This window comes from Anguilla rostrata, chromosome 11 (genome assembly GCF_018555375.3).
Source record: "Anguilla rostrata isolate EN2019 chromosome 11, ASM1855537v3, whole genome shotgun sequence".
Lineage (NCBI taxonomy): Eukaryota > Metazoa > Chordata > Actinopteri > Anguilliformes > Anguillidae > Anguilla > Anguilla rostrata.
In genome coordinates, this window is record NC_057943.1 from 16,664,729 (window position 1) to 16,682,620 (window position 17,892).

Sequence of the window (17,892 nt, forward strand, 5' to 3'; positions counted from 1 at the left end):
GACACAACATTCACAACAACTCATGGAACATTACCAGTCATTAGTTCTTGCATACTGTTCTAGTGATTATTTTGCCTGCTACTTTCACCGCCTACTTTTATACAACTCGTATCTAAAAATGCGGTTTGATTTCTTCAATCTAGATGTCGGCACGCCACGGACAGCCACGGTTGGTTTCTGGTTTACAGCAAGCTCCGCCCTAATATTGACGGTCAAGTGCTAACTTTAAGTCTGTTTATGGTTTATTGTATTTACTGTGTGCGATATATGAAAACGGTAAGTTTGCGTAAAGGACTAAATCTTTTCTACTTAATTTCATTTGAGATTAAATGTTTGCGTTTATTTATGTAGCCTACAGATTAAGGACCCGTTATTCCGCCAAATAACTGTTAAATTGTATTGCTCGGTACTAGCCTACTGCACCAACTTTTTACCTCGCAAGACCTTACATTTAACCGCGTGTATCCTACCAATGTCGATGTATTTTGAATCTTGTGCTATACCGATAGTCATTGTGCGGTATTTGACGGGTAATTTGTTGTTATTATTATTATTATTATTATTATTATTATTATTTCTTTGCAGAGCTTCTTTTTTTTTTTTTTTGTAGTTGAAACGGAAAACTCTTATTTGAATTTATTGAACTTTTCCTTGTTTATTAAGCCTGCGTCCCACTATTGGCTAGACGACTATGTTGACCGTTAATGTTTTGTAGGCCTACATGACCATTGCATAAATAGGCTACTGCTGATTCTCTCTGAATGCATAATTTGCAATACATGCGCTGGAAAAGTTAATTTGAAGTGAACTGCGAAGTTTGACTTGAGTCATATTTTCAGAAAAGGTTGCCTTCCATTGTAGCTATTACATGTAAAATTTGTGAGAAAAAATCCGAACACTTGGGCCTATAACTTCCTTTTCCTTCATTTCTGACAGGTCATTATTATTGCTCTATAAAGTGTGCCATCCTGTGAAAAGCCTCTGACAGAAATTAAGCTGGGAATTGCTTGAATTTGGAGGACAAGTTTAATTATGCTTTTCACAAAACTGGCTAACAGAGTGGGAAGGCTGTCCCGGGTGACAGCATGGCAAAAATTATTGATCCCGCTGAGTCAGCACGAATTCCCACACCATTACAGTACCTCTTTGGCACGAAAAAAGAGTACATCTTTCAGCTACATCATTGTAGGTGGGGGCTCTGCTGGGTGTGTGCTGGCCAACCGGCTCTCTGAAAATGCAGATAATTCTGTGCTCCTCCTGGAAGCTGGGCCCAAGGACTTGGTTCTTAACAGCACTCGCCTGTCCTGGAAGATCCACATGCCCGCGGCACTGGTGTACAACCTGTGTGATGACCGTTACAACTGGTTCTATCACACCAGGCCCCAGAAGCACATGGATGGACGGGTGATGTACTGGCCCCGTGGCCGGGTTTGGGGTGGGTCATCTTCCCTTAATGCCATGGTCTACATCCGAGGCCACGCCGAGGATTACAATCGCTGGCAGCGAGAGGGAGCTGTTGGCTGGGACTATGAGCACTGCCTCCCTTACTTCAGGAAGGCCCAGACGCATGAACTGGGAGCAAACCAGTACCGAGGAGGAAACGGTCCACTCCACGTTTCGCGTGGGAAGACGAACCACCCACTGCACCGTGCTTTCATTGAGGCTGGCGAGCAGGCCGGGTACCCCTTCACTGATGACATGAATGGCTATCAGCAGGAGGGACTGGGATGGATGGACATGACAGTCTATAAAGGTAGACAAGCAAGGATAGCTGTCCTTCTTTGTCTCCCTCTGGCCAAAACAAACAAGGCCTTTTGTCCTGACACAGTGACCTCAAAACAAGTTTCCTCACATGCAGGTTGAATTTTAAATGATTCAAAGAGGAGATGCTGTTTACAGAGAACTATAAATGACAATTTGGCCAATATTTTAGAGTGCATACAAAAGGACTTACCTTGTGGTATGACATCTTTCAGTCAAGACGTCTCTTTCTCATTGTGAAACTCTACATCTAATGGCACTGCTGAGCCCACTGCCAAAGCATGAGAGTGAATAGCTTGTCTCCTGTGCCTCCCCAGGTAAGAGATGGAGCACCGCCAGTGCCTACCTACGCCCCGCTTTGTCCAGGGCCAACCTGAAGACAGAGGTCAGGTCTCTGACCACAAAGGTCATTTTTGAAGGAACCAAAGCTGTGGGTGTTGAATACGTGCAGAATGGAGAAAGGAAGAAGGTATGCGACTAGCTATGTCTGTTCTAGTACTCCCCAGGTTGATACATTTAATATAGCTCATCTTGGTTGAGGAAAATGCAGAATTTTCCAAAGTGCCTTTTTTCCAAACATTAGAAGACATTAGAGACATATCACTTTCATGCAGGTAATACTGATTACAGAGTGCAAATGAAAGGAGGTAGATTTTAGATTCTTAATTCTGCAGCACTGATGCAAATTGAACAGATACTCTTAATCTTGCACAGGTCTATGCAGACAAAGAGGTCATTCTGAGTGGAGGCGCTATCAACTCCCCTCAGCTCCTCATGCTTTCTGGGGTCGGTAACGGGGACGACCTCAAAAAACTGGACATTCCAGTGGTCTCACATCTCCCAGGTGGCATCTACGCTTATCTTTAGTCTTTTTTAATCATTTGCTTTACTACTATTTAAAAAATGAAAAATGCACCGTTGAATTTTGCTGAGTAAATCAGAGCAATCATTCTGCATGACTTTCAAACACATCGAAAAAAAAGAATTATATAATATAACATGACCCATGCCCACAACACAGGCAGTCCAGAACTGAGAGGTCCCAGATCCTGTTCCGGCAGGTTCTCGCACAAATTAAGCACTGTTGACAGCCTCAGTTCTGATCAAGCAGTAAGCTGTCTGACTCTATAAGCATTTGGATTGTTTACATTGATGTCACTTGAATCAAGCATGCCCATCTCTATCCCCACAGCCCCCGAGTTCATGCAGATCAAACTGACAACCATATGTCTGGCAGAAAACATTCTATAAACAAATTGAATTGCAAGAAATATAGTTGTGATAGTTGTGGTCTTAAGGTATTTTTACTGTATACTATATATGGGTATGACTGGGGGCAATCATAGCTATACACAAAGAATGACTCATATCTTCACATTTGATTTTATTTTGCCCCAAACTGAGTGTTAATGCTGTTTCATACTGGTGCTGATTGTGTGTAGGAGTTGGCAGTAATCTCCAGGACCACCTGGAGCTGTACGTGCAGCAGGAGTGCATTCAGCCCATCACTCTCTACAAGGCCCAGCAGCCCTTCCACATGATCAAGATTGGCCTGGAATGGCTACTTAAATACACAGGTACCTAAGCACACCAAGTTCAGGTGACTACAGGCTCTGGTTCAGGTCACTACAGTTTTCAGTGTTCTGCTGAAATGCACAAGTATATAAGCGTTCCAGGTTCAGGTGAAATTCACAGGTTCCAAAGCATTTCAGGTGAAATTCACAGATACTGACATGTTCAAGGTTCAGGGCTAGTAGACAAGTGTGTGTTTTCTGCTGTGCAATGTGTGTTTCTGCCAGAGGAAGACAGTATTTTGTTTTTAAACCTGTAAGTTGATACCGTGGCCTCTATGTAAGCTTAAAAAGGTATTCACCAAAATATTGCAGTTATCCAAACTGTGGACTTCAGCAGCATGTTGCTGCTGGATCTACCCAGATGGTTGAATCATGTGTTGTATCTGATTTGGTTATTGTTAAAGTATATATTGTTGTTTTAATAATTGTATTTTGTGTTTTTGTGTTTAATTGTCAGTTCTTTATTTATTTTTTGTTGGGGGGGGGGGTACAGTTCTGTTTTGTTAAACTGATCTTTTCAGCTCAGCATCATCTGGTGTTTCCTAGGATACGGTGCCACAGCACACTTGGAGAGTGGAGGTTTTATTAGGAGTCGCCCGGGTGTCACTCACCCAGACATCCAGTTTCACTTTCTTCCCTCCCAAGTCATAGACCATGGCCGGGTCAACCCCAAATTAGAAGCCTACCAAGTGAGTAAGACCTTAGTCACATATGCTTTCAGTTGAACCCAGTACGTAACTGTCCTATCCTGTGCTTGTATCTTATTTTTACTGCTCCCATACCACTTCATATTTTTGACTTTTTTACTTTGCTCTGTGTTTAACACAGTCTGGGGCATGTTCAGAACATAATATGTATTTTTATTATGAAAAATTACATGTTTTGATGTGAACTTGGTAAATTAAGCTTACTGTTTTATAGGTTCACGTTGGCCCAATGCGAAGCACCAGTACTGGATGGTTAAAACTCCAGAGCACTAATCCCCTGGAACATCCAATCATTGAGCCCAATTACATGTCCACAGGTAAAGTCTTCCCTGACCGCCCATTTTTAAGCCAGGTCTTTTTTTTATCTGTCCACAGTTAAACCTATACCTAAGAACTTGTCCACATTCAGTTCCTTTCCTTGGTCCTTTCCTTGTCTGCATGTAAAGCCAACCTGAACAAGGTCCATACACCATGTTCTTGTGTTGTATTGTGGGCTTTACTTGTGCTGTGGTATGGACTGGCAGGACTTCATTGTGCTTTCAGATCTGGATGTCTGGGAGTTCAGAGAGTCTGTGAAGCTCTCCAGGGAGATTTTTGCCCAGCATGCCTTTGACACGTTTCGTGGACGGGAGGTACAGCCTGGGAGTCAGATCCAATCAGACAAAGAGATAGACGCCTTTGTGAGGCAGAAGGCTGACAGCGCGTACCACCCGTCGTGCACATGTAAGATGGGCCAGCCCTCAGACCCTATGGCCGTGGTGGACCCAGACACACGGGTTCTAGGGGTGGAGAACCTGCGTGTGGTGGATGCCTCCATCATGCCCAGTGTGGTGAGCGGCAACCTCAATGCCCCCACCATCATGATAGCGGAGAAAGCTGCTGACATCATTAAGGGTCTACCACCGCTGCGGGACCATAATGTCCCAGTGTACCAACCCCCCACTCTGGAGACCCAGCGGTGAGTTCCCACCCTGCTTATGACTCGATCCTGGTGATCTCCAACCCTACAGACCAGCCTCTGACCCCACAGAAATAACAAGACCACCTGTCTTGAAAATTCAGGGTTGTCATTCTGGGAACATCAAAAACATAAAATGGTATCTGTAAAAAATTTTTCATATGATCTTGAATGATGCATTTTTTAAATTAACAAAACAACCCCATTTCTTTGATTACTGTTATTTGGTATGCCTTCTGAATTCTTGTAGAAATATGTTGAAATGTAAAGTACTTAGCTACTACTATTTCATTTTACATGACTAGATTTTTGTATAACAAGTTAAAGTAATTGATAAGATTTATGTTACTTTTTTAAGTACATTTAACTTTTGATTTGATGTCTGTGATGTCTGTAATGTAAATCCTTAAGGATTCATGATTGTCTTAATGAAAAAAAGTTTTACAATTAAGCACTTTAAGTTTCTCCAAGATTTATAAATATTAGTATTGTAGAAAAGATAAAATAATCTCAGTTTTATGCATACTGTTCATGTTTATGATGCAGAAAAGTCTATCAAACACTAAAGTAGTCACAGCATGTGTATGTGTGTGTCAGTTATTTACAGAACATTCAATATTTCAATGTTTTTACAGTCCCTTGCAAAAATTATCCATCATTCTGATTTTTTAACGATGCAGGGATTACAAGCACCTTTTTTGAACAGTACCTTCCAACTTTTGGGTATGCAAAGCATTCTTATGAACTATATGCACCAAGTTGAATTTGAGATTCATAGTGTTACTTTATTTAGTAGTAATCATTAGAAAATAAGTTGGAAGTATTCCATTCTGATTCCAGGCCAAAATTAAAGGAAAAAGCAAACATACAAAAAATGTTCTCATTGTTATAAAATCTAGTGGGTACTAAGTGATTTGGTATGAAAAGAAATGGTGTTTACTGAATAAAAACCTTACAGGATATACAAAGGATTTTCAAGTAGAATTACCACAGGTTTTTAGCTTCATATTTTATACATATTTTACATTTCTGTCCATATATCTCAATTCATATTTAATAACAGTAATAACAAATAATATATCTGTGATGAAAAATGACTGATTGGGTGTTTCTTTGTAAACTCTTATATAGTTTGCAATTATATTTTTATTTTTTAACCCACAACAATGGTTGTAATACAGGAATAAAGGCCAGTTGTCCTTGTATTTCAGTGTTTTAAACATATCCCAGCATTGTAAAGTGGCATTGTAAATTACAAATATAAATTTCACTATACCATACAGACAGTCATATGAAAAGTACAAATAATCCACCTTATTACACAAAAATAGGAGAAACAATAGCACTATACAATTACGTGTGCAGTGGTAGATGTCTATGTGATTGTATTTGAACATTATTTCCTGCAGGAATCCCTGACTTGAGATAAAATAAATAAAGTGATTTAGTCTTGAGTTGAACAAAAATGTACACAACTTTAAAAAGGATGCATATTTGTAGTCTTACAATTGCTACTTTCAGTGTGCCTGAATGTATGAGGGTCGTTCAAAACAATTATCGTTTGCAAAGGAGGCCAGAGAACATTTGTTTTTCATGAATGATTCATAGAGCCCTTTCAATGTGCACATCCAATGGAATGTAACTCTAATGTTCTTTACAGTCTTCAGTGAACTGAAAACACAGTATATGCACATGGACAACAAATCAAATTTCTTTCCTTTCCTTTGAAATAAATGGTACCTTCACATGTTTTTGACGGGAAACACTGATTTTTAGCACAGTAGGATATTTTTTGAGTTTGAGATTCCTGTAAAGGGAGACATGCCACATATATCGTAAGCTTCAGAAACAGTGATATGTTTTCCTCTCCTCCTTTGGAGGCAATGTGTAGCATGTGTCACAGCTGGGCTGACAAGAGTCTGGGTCATATTGCTTTGCCTTTAGCCGAGAAGTACCCACGATTAAGCAAAAGTATCCAAATATATCTGCGCCACTCTCCATCCCAGTTTCTTTAAATAATTTTTATGAACATTTTTAATTTTTAACACAAAAGGGGTAACTGTCATATAAAAATAGGAGTTTGTTTAAATTGGGCACCATTTGGTGATGTGGTTAAAGCTCTGGATTCTTGACCTGAGGGTCACTGGCTTGTAATCCCACTGGGGATACTGCTGTAACAGCCTTGAGGCAAGGTACTATAGCACAATTGTTCCATTAGAAATGCAGGTGTACAAATGGGTCATGCAAAATGTAATTTTGTGAGCAGTGAACAACACACTGGCAAAAACTGTCTGCCAAGCAAATAATTATGTTTTGTGTGTTATACTACGAAAATAGTCACAGTCAATAGTCAAGTCTGAGAATTTAACCAGTTTTAAGTTATTGATATTATCATGACTGTACAACTAAAACTGTAGTTGTGATTTCAGTTTTAAAGTAATTAATGAAGGTATTTCAACAATATATGTAAAACTCCTTAAATGGTGTATTTTTAATCACCCAATTAAGCAGAACTGTTGATGCAAAAAGCATTTGAAGTAACTTGCTTGTGCATTTACCCTGCACAAGATATGCAAAGAATCAGCCCATGAATTACTTTTAAAAACTTCTCTTTTGTGATGTATTTTTTTTAAATGCCTCAGTATGGTATTTGGATCAACTATACAAAAAAAATGCATATCTTGTGGGTATGAATATTCACATTGTATTTTAAAATTGAACTGGCTATAGGACCCATATTGCTGTTTTTCTGTATTTTAATTACAAAATATAGGACATCACTAAAAAATGTTCATTTGTATATTACACGTGATTTACATATAAATTGAAATTATGAAATTAAATATTGAACAAACAGCATTTCAAAAAAAATGACCTGCATTTTTTGTGAATAGTTTTATTTCCGTTGATTTCCATGGTTTTGCTCCATTTCATGACAGCCATATAAACAGATTCTGGTTTGATAATACAAAAACTGTCAATGATATCCCTATACAAACAGGTTGGGATTATCTTTTTTTTTTTCTTAGAAGTGAGTTGTTATAAATTATTACCAGTGTTTTTAAAGGTAGAAAAAAAATTAACTTTATATCCAAAATCGGGAGAGGGGCATGATATGCTTCTCGTTGTATTCTCTTGTTGTATTTTTGCAACAGAAACTCATTTACTTGATATGCCAGTGCACAATAAATCGACTGAGGTAATGACGCTACGTTGCTGTGTACATTTGATTATCATCACCTGTAATACCCTGTCCTGTGTAAGAGTGCACATATCTGTTTCACCTGGTTCCTATTTCCTCTTGTCGGAAAGCCACATGTTTCTCGCCACAGGCGTTCCTTGGTAAAAAGGTTCAGTGCTGAAGGGGCGGGGCTATGTTTGGCAAGAGAGGTCCTCATCCTTCGTGAGAGGTGCACCAGGGCTGTCACTCAAACACATAGCCCTGTCCCAGTCCTCTCACCTACTTCTTAGTGCCTTTTATATTCCATTACAAGAAGGCACTTCTTTTGTTAATTAGCCAACAGGTGCATTTTTGTCTTTCTTTAGCGAATGCTATAAAGTCGTTATGCATATCATTTCATCAGCTAAGTCCTCCTCATACTTTCTGTGAGGCTCAGGCTCCTCGTCACTGTAGCCAGCAGCGTAGTCCAGCAGATCGTCCCTTGGGTCCAGGATGGGAAACATCTCCCCGTTGACCCCAGGCGAAATGCTGCCGTTCAGGAGGTTACTGGCAGCGCTTTCCATTTCGTCGATCGTCATCTCGCAGGCGTCTGCGATCTCGTGCTTCGTCGCCGCCACAAACCGCGGGTCCTTCGCGTATCTCCCCAGTCCTTCGGATATCAACACCTGCAAGACAACAGAAAACATGAGAGTCTGTTGCTGCATTACAATAAAATTTCATGCGTAGCTAATTGATGAAGATCGCAAAAAAAGCCAAATAACCGTATCTTCCTAAAATAAGTGCTAGAATAATCCAAAAGACCAAGTGACAACCTCATGTTCACTCAGATCTTTACTTAGTGTGGTTGTTCCTGTTCTTGTGCTGTTTAGTGGGAATTGCTCTTACCGCCTCTACCAGACTGGTGGCGCTGCCCCTTTTCTCATGGTAGTGGGGGCGGAAGTCCGCAGGGACCTGCAGGTGAGCCGGTGTGTACGTCCTCTGGGGGTAGTCTGTCTCGTCTGTGTACCAGGAGCTTTTGCACACAGACGACTGGCTGCTGCTCGTGCTTCTTCTGCTTGGCCGGTCCACTTGGATCAGGGGGGTGTAGTAGGGTGACTGGTCTTTGCTGGTGGGCGTGGTGGGAGGCGTGGCCCAGGACCGTACGGAGCGGGTCGGTGACAGCCTCTGGGCCCGGCTCGAGTCCAGACCGGCAACAGCCATCACCTGGAAATGGAGACAGACGCAGCGGGCAACACGGCGCTCTCTGGGGACTTGATAGGAATGTGCACGTGCATGTGTATGTGCACGAGTGTGTGTGTGTGTGTGTGTGTGTGTGCCTTTGTGTGTGTGTATTTCTGTTTGTGTGTGCGCACATAAATGTGTGCGTGTGAGTATTTGTGTCTGTGTTTGTGTGAATGCACGTGTGAATGTGTGTGTGTGTGTGTGCGTGTATGTGTTTGTGTGTGTATGCTTTTGTGTGCGGGGTATGTGTGTGTGTCTTAGCCCTACCTGGTGCTGCATCAGGTGCAGAGGTAGCGCAGTGTGCTGGTGCAGATGGGGTGACAGTGGAATTTCATCCTGACTGCTCTGCCTGCGCAGACACTCAAAACTAAAGGACGGCCTCGGATGTGCTGCTCGAGTTTTCCCCAGAAAAGAAAAATATTTTCAGTTAAATAATGACAAATTTTAACTTTTAAATGTACCGTAAAATGGTAAAATTAATTCAAAACAAATTAAACTTTTTATTTGTGCATGTTTAAATAAACATGCATTGCTCCTCCTCTTATCATAGGCAAAAATAATTTTAATTGCACTTGTATTTCCATGTTTCCAGCTATGGGATATTTCAGTGCTTTTTTTGAAGGCCAATGCTCCAGGTTTGTACAAAATATCATTTGTTGCTGTGAGTGCTTACTATGCTCAATATTGGTTCCTCTTAATGCAAGTTCTGCAGCTCTGTCAACCGTAGCAGAACACATGATGGAGTCCACTCACCCTGAGGTGTGAGAGGAAGCAGCCGTCTCTTTGGCGAACTCCGTGACTCATGGTAGATGGGAGGTTCATCATCATCATAGTAACCTTGAGGGTGATGGTAGCCCCTGGAAGTTCCATAGTCAAGATCCCTGGTGGGATACACCTCCTGGTGCTTCTTATGGGACCTTCTGCATTCAACAGGAGAACAACTTACAGTGTAAGCAAAGTTAGTCATAGACTCATACTCTACTGCCACATTCTCCTTCTGCTCATCCTTGGTGCTAGAGAGAATGTTTCAAACATTTTGAAACTTGCACAAAACACACCCCATACATTGGTAGCATTGAGAGTTCAACTATTCTCAGGTGTGGAGGATTAAATAAGTCGCTGCTGACTGTAAAATTGGAAAACGTGTTTTTGGCGAAGCTAAAACTACTCGATTTAGTGCTGTGAGGTTTGATTAATTTAGCCTCAATTATTTTCTAAAGGCATAATGGCATGGAACTGTAGAGCACATGAGGAACAAAGACATGGTACATGCTGAGGATGTTGCCATGGCAATACCTGTCTGGTGACAGCATGCTGTCATCCTCATAGAACTCCTCCTCGCTGTCCTCCCCTGAGCAGCGGTCCTCGTCACAGCGGTCAGCACCACGCAGGTCCTCTCTGCAGATGGTAGGGTGCCGGCTGCCCCCCGGTTCCGACCTTCACACAGGAGAGGAGATCAGTGTCGAGCCCTGGATGGCGTGACCGCGGCATGAGCCATGTACTGCTGTGCAGATACATGCCTCCAGGGGGCAGTGTGAGCAGCCTACTCCCTTTTCCTAGACACTTAGGTTAGGTGTGTGAAACACTAAAGGCCCAGAGTCATCAGCTTAGACGGCAGTACCATGCATCAGGCAAAGTGTGACACAGCTGCTTTGCATCAGCATAGCTGTGCATTTCTGCCTACAAGCACTGACAGAGTGAAACGGAAACCCACAGAAAAATCTGTCCTTCACCACGTTTCCTTATCCTTGTAACATTTAATACGGTGGAGCAGGCACACTCAGCACTGATTTAATCTCTCTGTGAGCTGCAGGCTTAATTTTTCTGCAGAAACAAGCTCATCAGTAGAATCTGTTTGTGCTGACTGTAGATCAGTTGGGCCACTGTGAACCACACCTTAGAAATGGTATACGAAATGACAGATTGTTGGGTGAAGTTTCATTTTTAAACAACGCTACAATAAACACATGCATTTTTCAGGCATCGTCTGTGCGTAGCATTGGTTCACGGCATCTGCTTTGCTGCCTCAGAGCTCTACTCCTTTACAGGAGCCCTCGGCCCCATACTGAACTCCAGGACACTGCAAGACAAGTGCCATCAGGACCAGAAAAAGGAATATCTATGAGCCTCTGAATCATTTACTTTACCAGGAGGGATGCAGTACAAAGAACTCCAAAGCACTGGCTAAAGATGAAAGAGACATGGTCATGTTCTGCAGTAGACATACCTAATATAGGTCTCATAGTAGCGTGTCCTGCTCCAGAAGGCAGAGAAATGGTTGAGAAAAAGTATTTTGATTAGGTAATAAAGAAAGGATGAAAGAAGGCAGGCACATTGCATCATATATAGCATACAGTATATGAGACATATACAGCAGTATTATATATGGCTTGTAAAGGGTGGATGTGATTGGTGTGTATGGGTATGATAGATCTGTGACTTTGGTCAGGTATGGAGAGAGTCAGGGGGTAGGGACCTGTGGTCAGGCGAGTGAAGGAATGGACAATGATGACTGTGGTAGAAATCAGGGATCTGTTATTTTGGCCAGGGAAAGAATGGTACTGTAGTTATGGGTAGAGATCTGTGGTTGTAGAACCAGTAGTTGCAGCATTAAAACTGCAGAGCAGTTAAGTCATAATATGTCATCTTCCTTTATCAGCTAAAGCCTCTAGATTAATCATATACTAAGAACAATCAAATCAAAAGTGCATAGCATAGGTTGAATATGGACTGTGTGCAGCAGTCTGCAGGGAAGCCTGTTGGCTGGTAGTGTGGGGCGGGTCACAGAGGGGCATTTACGGCCACTGCATTTCACGTCATCGTAACTCACATTCATCATGTCATCTTGAAACAGCTGCATGCCGCTTACCTTCTCCCTTGAGGCTTCCTGTGCTTGTCATGGTCTCCCTTGAAGCAGGAACCCTGGGAGGGGTACCCGTTTGTGGGGGAGCCCTCGTACCGCTGACGCCGCTTCCCGTTGGGGTAACTGGAAGCGTTGGCATTGTTGAGGTTGGCATTGGTGGACTTTGGTGACTTGGGATAGGAGTTGGGGTGATGGTTGAGGTGGTTGTGGGGCAGGGAGTTTGCACCCCTGCTGTGCCTGATGTGGTCCACGGCGGGATCGTAGTTGGGGGGAGGATAGATCTGTAGGGGGCGCTGTGTGGCATTGGTCTGGAACACAGAGCCCCTCCTGTCTCCGCTGAAGTGATTGACATGATTGCCAAAGAGCCCACCGTTCCTCTGTGAAGGAAGCTCCAGTCAAATCAACCACACTGGCTTCATAATGATCTTTGGGATTCTGAATAGTCTAAACTGGCAAGTGTTGCAAATGACAGATGTTAGTTAATGTTATTGTGAATAATACTACATGCAGGAGGTTGTTCAATTATGAACAATTATGTGACAAAAAATGAAAAGCAACTTAAAAATGAATCCACATTCAGAGTGTTGTGGATGAAAGTGACCTTGTCCTGGCCTAGCTGAAACACTGATTAGAGAAAGCCCAAACGTAAAAGTCCCCTTATTTAGAGACAGCACTGTAGACTTATTCATATTAAAAATGAAGAAAGCATAAAAATATGGGAACTCTGGAGCAATACATTAAACAGTCCTTTGGCTTCAAAAACTACAGCCTTTACTATGGCATTCAAAACTAATATCCAGAGTCTTTGAGACACTGTCCTTGGAAGTCTCCAGACAATACAATAATAATGAAACAAGGGAACTAAACTTTTATTCAGAAATAAATGAGAAGAAGCAAGTTCAATGGCTTATGTATGTGACAAAAATAAGAACCAGAAAGCGCCTCTTCATTTGAGCTGAACTTTGAGCAATTAGAGTTTCAAGACTATAAAATGCACAGGGGTTTATGGTTTAGGGATAAGCAGCAGATTTGCAGTGGAACAAAGCCAACATGCCGTTTGGAGACAACGCTCTGTAGTCAGGGGTGACCTTTGGTTGGGTTCATTACTCTCACCGTTCAATCTCTGTTTACTGCTTACTCCTGCTGCCCCAAGACTTAACAATTAGGAATGGTGATTACCCTATAAATATCCTCGTCATCGTCAGGGTTAAATTCTACAAGATCCTTGTCTTGCAGGTCACATGATATCGCTCGTCGAATTTCGGGCCCAATATCATGCAGCGTGCGGAGACCGGCCTGCAATGGCGACAAGAGAAAAGCTGAGAACCAACAGACAGCGTTCTTCAGGGAGGGGACAGCACCACCAGCCATTTACTAGTGCTCACCCAGCGAAATACAGGTGAGCTGTCACTGTACAATTGCCTTTCATCTCCATAAATGCTTACTGGAAACATTCTCCTAAATTCAATCTGCAATTGTGCAAATTCCAACATTTAGAGGAAGAAAAACTTAAGGCTAATCTTGATTTAATGTAATGCTGCATTGGCAACCAGGATCCTATCACAGGTCACACCAAGTCTAAAAATACGTCTGGTAAAAATAAGTCTGAAAATAGGAAATCCACCTGTCCATACTGTTCTCCACCTTTATTACATTACAAAGGCTAAGGACAAAAAAGTAAGAAGATGCAGAGAAGGTGAAGGCATTAGAGGCCACACACTATATTAGTAGCTCTCAAATAACCAATCATTCATTTAAAATACAGTACAACATCAATGTTTTGACCTGTGTTGGGTTTTCTATATATTTTTAAATATTTTTTGGTTATTTGGAAGCTACAAAGAAGTGTGCAGGCTCTATTGCTTTTAGAGATGTTAAGCAAATTCCAATGGAATTCTCATGAAGGAAATAACCATTATATGATGAGTGAACTCATTTCAGTTACCATATAAGTGGTTCTTACTTTCTTGACTTTTTTAGGAAGGGCTATCACAAGTGGTCAGTCAAGTACATCATTTCTCAGTGTGCAGTGACAGGATTTGTCACTCTTGCTGAGAATGTTGTTGGACTACAGCAGGATTGGTCCCACAGGCATAGCATTGGTGTGCAGTGATAGGGTTGGTTGGAACAGGACAGGTGGAATTCCCTTTTAGGCCACTCTGGTGAATGCTACAGACCAGCAGAGGCCAGCATGAATTCTGAATCCTAAAACCATGAAATCCTTGATCAGACTTACATTCGCCCCATAAATATGAATATGGTTTGAATTTAAAACACTGGTATGATAAAGCTTACATTGCACTTGTCCAGAAGTTATTTACTGCTTCTAATTACAGGATCTTCAATTATGATATCATCTGCCCATTCAAACAATTTAAGAGAGGCAAAGTTAGTTGGAATGAGGTTGAGAAATAGTGAGATGGCTTTGAAACCTGTAAAAACTCAAAATTTTGATTTATCTGAAATGACAGAATTTCAACAACAGCAAGATCCATGGCTATACATGAAGGTCAAATGTTAGTGGGCAAACATGTATGTATGGAGAATATGATGATAAGTCTGATCATCTTTCAAATGCATAATATTATACTAAATACATCAGTTACTAAACATCCAGACACTGAGCAAAAAGCACATTTCTAGAAAGTACTCCACTACTGAGACTGGAAAGCTACTGTATTTACAGGCCACTGTTAGGGATTCTCATATTATCATGTCAAAGGGATGTCCAGGTCAAACTCAATAACCTACATTTTTGGAAACACATACTTTAACCGAGACAGAACATACAGTCAAACATTGGAAATTGCCCTTTCAGGAAATTGCCCTTTTTGTTTTCTATAGGGTGGTACTGGAATTAGAACCATTGATGATGGCTGATATGTGTTGCGTGATCTCATAACTTGTGGGAAGAAAATGTGGGATATTCACAAATGTGGGGTTTTTCCAGAGCACCTCTCCTGGCTACGTTCTTCAGTAGAAAGCTGGATGACATCACAATTAATGCATGGCTTTGTGGCCCAGGAGCCTTCCTGTTCTAGTCAAAGCATCAATCCTACTGTCCCTAGTTACAAGCCCCATTTACACATGGCGCTGACAGAATGCGCTATTATTAATTTCTCCAGCAAAAACACCCTTGTCTGGGATATTTTAACCCATCTGTACCAATGGATTTTAGATGAGGTATTCTATATACTCATTGTTATAACCCAGTTCCACGAAAAAAGAACATTTACAATGAATCTTTTCAATGGCTAGTACTTTTTCTATATTGCGTAACAATTTTAACATAAATAAAATGAACATAAAATTATAACTCTTCAAAATGCTCTTCAAAAAATGGTTAATTTAAAAACACAACTGCATGTTAAGCATATGCTTCAGTATAGCTGTGCAGGATTTATATGTATGCACAAGTTCCTATTGCCATCTTAGGGTCTATTCTAAAATGACTGCTCTCTCAGACTGCAACCACATAAAGGAATATCAGCCATCACTAAAACGGGAAGCTGCACGATACCAACAGCACTACGGTTACGCTATCTAAATCTGGCACTACAGCAGGACAAGAGAGAAAGCACCTACACTATAGCAGTGGACGAGGGAGACGCGGTGGTCAAGAGATGGGCCAGCGGGGGTCCAGCGGGGGTCCGGTGCTGGACAGGGACGGGCTGCAGAGCTCATGATAGCCGGACGCGCTGCTGCAGCTGGCATGGGGACTCTGGTTTCCACAGCGATCTGAGCGATCGGAGCGGCGCAGGGAGGGTCGCCGTCACTACAGCTCCTGCCATCCCCTGTCACTCAGCCTTCAACAGCCCTCTCATATTAACCCCTTCACTGCCACTGCAGCTGTGCCCTATTCACTCCTACAGCCTTCCATTGCCATCTCTCACCTACCCCTTCATCCTTCATCCTCAACGTGGCCCTGTGTTATTAATAAACCCTTTCATCCTCAACACAGCCCTCTGTCATTAATAACCCCTTCATCCTCAACACAGCCCTCTGTCGTCAATAATCCCCTTCATCCTCAACACTGCCCTCTGTCATTAATAACCCCTTCATCCTCAACACAGCCCTCTGTCGTCAATAATCCCCTTCATCCTCAACACTGCCCTCTGTCATTAGTAATCCCTTCATCCTCAACACAGCCCTCTGTCGTCAATAATCCCCTTCATCCTCAACACGGCCGTTAATGACAGAGGGCTGTGTTGAGGATCTCCGTCTCTCTCTCACTTCATCCTCAATAAAGCTGTTCATTCACCTTTTCAAGCTTACAACAAAACTTTGTTATTCACTCTTTCATCCTCTGCCCTCAACAGTCACCTTCATTTTAGTTATCTTCTGCCCTTCATCCCTGGTTCATAAAATGTTTGTTCAATTCTTTTAACAAACGCAGGACCTTGCACCTCATCCTCTGATCAAAAGGCGCAAAAGGTGAGCAGAACTACACCTGGGGATTTTAGTCACTCAGCAAATTCTCATCTCTCAGTACGACACATGCACTGAGCTATGGCTGAGGGCTGATAATACTGCCTGCTGCACCTTCCACTGTAGATAAGTGTCAGAAGAAGCACTTATCAAATTAGGGCATCTACCATTCAATTACTGAGAAATCCAAGATTGACTCATGCCTGACCATGATACCATGCCACAAAGTAGTACACTTCCATTTTGTCTTTAGACAGGTTTGTACCTCCCATATAAGGGAAGATAAATGCATCCCATATAAATGCATCCCTGCTGGACACGGTAAGCCACCAAGCAATGTGACACTAAACTCACTGTGTTTAGAGAGACCTTTCGTGTCTCTGTGACCAGTGTGCGCATTCTGTCCAAATGCCATGTGTAAAGGAGATGTGAACCGCTACACCCAAGTGAAACCCAACAACCCCTCCTTCCCCGCCGCAGTCAGGTACCCCACAGCATTCTCTTCGCTAGCACTGTGGTAGGTGGGTGGAGCTGGGGGGAGGCGCTCTTACCTGCAGTGCGATGGTGGTGTTCTTGGACGGGTGTCGCCCCACCAGGCCCTGCTCTTTGCGTTTCTTGAATTTCCTAAAGTAGTCCTGTATCAGGAAGGTGGCATAGAACTTCCCCACGGTCACCTCATCATCTGAACAAACAGACCACACAAAGCCTTGCTCTGTCAGCACGGCACAGAGCGGGCCCTCCTGGCCCCTACCCCTGGTCTTCGGGACGCGACCCGCATCCACCCCCCGCTCCCTCTAAGCTGCAGACACCTGCAGGCTGGTCATCTTGAACACCCACGGACGTCACTCGCTCACACCAACACAGGTGTCACACTGATAACAGACAGCAACATCAACCAAAGGCTCCCCCACACCACTTCATGTAATTAAGGTTCTAAGGGACAACACCAGCTGTCTTTTTTCCAATTTTATTTTCTTGATAGGCTGTAACACTTACTGTATGGAATCAATTTGTTTTGCAATAATAGCATAAAAAGTAAGGGAAAAAATTTAACCATGAGCCCATGGGAAATATTTAGCCCTGGCATTTCATTATTCATACCATAAAGCTTTAAGAAGCCTTAAAGAAGTCTACGGAAACCATTGTAAGTGACCATTATACAGTCAGATTCTAAAGTACTCACACATGCATGTCTAGTC

At 42.3% G+C, this 17,892-nt stretch overlaps 2 protein-coding genes across 20 annotated transcripts in view; one reads left to right on the plus strand and one right to left on the minus strand.

Annotated features, from left to right (window-relative positions):
• Window positions 1-12: 12 nt before the first annotated feature.
• chdh (choline dehydrogenase) lies at window positions 13-6,205 on the plus strand. The gene is made up of 8 exons (XM_064298294.1): window positions 13-276; window positions 937-1,753; window positions 2,079-2,230; window positions 2,476-2,605; window positions 3,204-3,338; window positions 3,882-4,024; window positions 4,257-4,359; window positions 4,586-6,205. The coding sequence occupies exons 2-8, from the start codon at window positions 1,033-1,035 to the stop codon at window positions 5,002-5,004; spliced, it is 1,803 nt and encodes a 600-aa protein (XP_064154364.1). The 5' UTR covers window positions 13-276; window positions 937-1,032; the 3' UTR covers window positions 5,005-6,205.
• A 1,938-nt stretch (window positions 6,206-8,143) lies between these two features.
• Window positions 8,144-17,892, minus strand: part of LOC135234095 (voltage-dependent L-type calcium channel subunit alpha-1D-like) — an 89,103-nt gene continuing 79,354 nt past the window's right edge. For 10 of the 19 annotated variants that reach the window (XM_064298269.1, XM_064298277.1, XM_064298273.1 and 7 more), the window contains 10 exons: window positions 17,245-17,375; window positions 15,851-16,003; window positions 13,445-13,561; window positions 12,272-12,642; window positions 11,630-11,656; window positions 10,699-10,839; window positions 10,156-10,322; window positions 9,670-9,791; window positions 9,067-9,384; window positions 8,144-8,846 (listed from right to left, as the gene is read on the minus strand). In XM_064298269.1, coding sequence (XP_064154339.1) covers window positions 8,553-8,846; window positions 9,067-9,384; window positions 9,670-9,791; window positions 10,156-10,322; window positions 10,699-10,839; window positions 11,630-11,656; window positions 12,272-12,642; window positions 13,445-13,561; window positions 15,851-16,003; window positions 17,245-17,375 — 1,841 coding nt within the window. In that variant the 3' untranslated portion in view covers window positions 8,144-8,552. The remainder of the gene's footprint in view (window positions 8,847-9,066; window positions 9,385-9,669; window positions 9,792-10,155; window positions 10,323-10,698; window positions 10,840-11,629; window positions 11,657-12,271; window positions 12,643-13,444; window positions 13,562-15,850; window positions 16,004-17,244; window positions 17,376-17,892) is intronic. The other 9 variants (XM_064298281.1, XM_064298279.1, XM_064298278.1 and 6 more) reach the window with 2 other exon arrangements.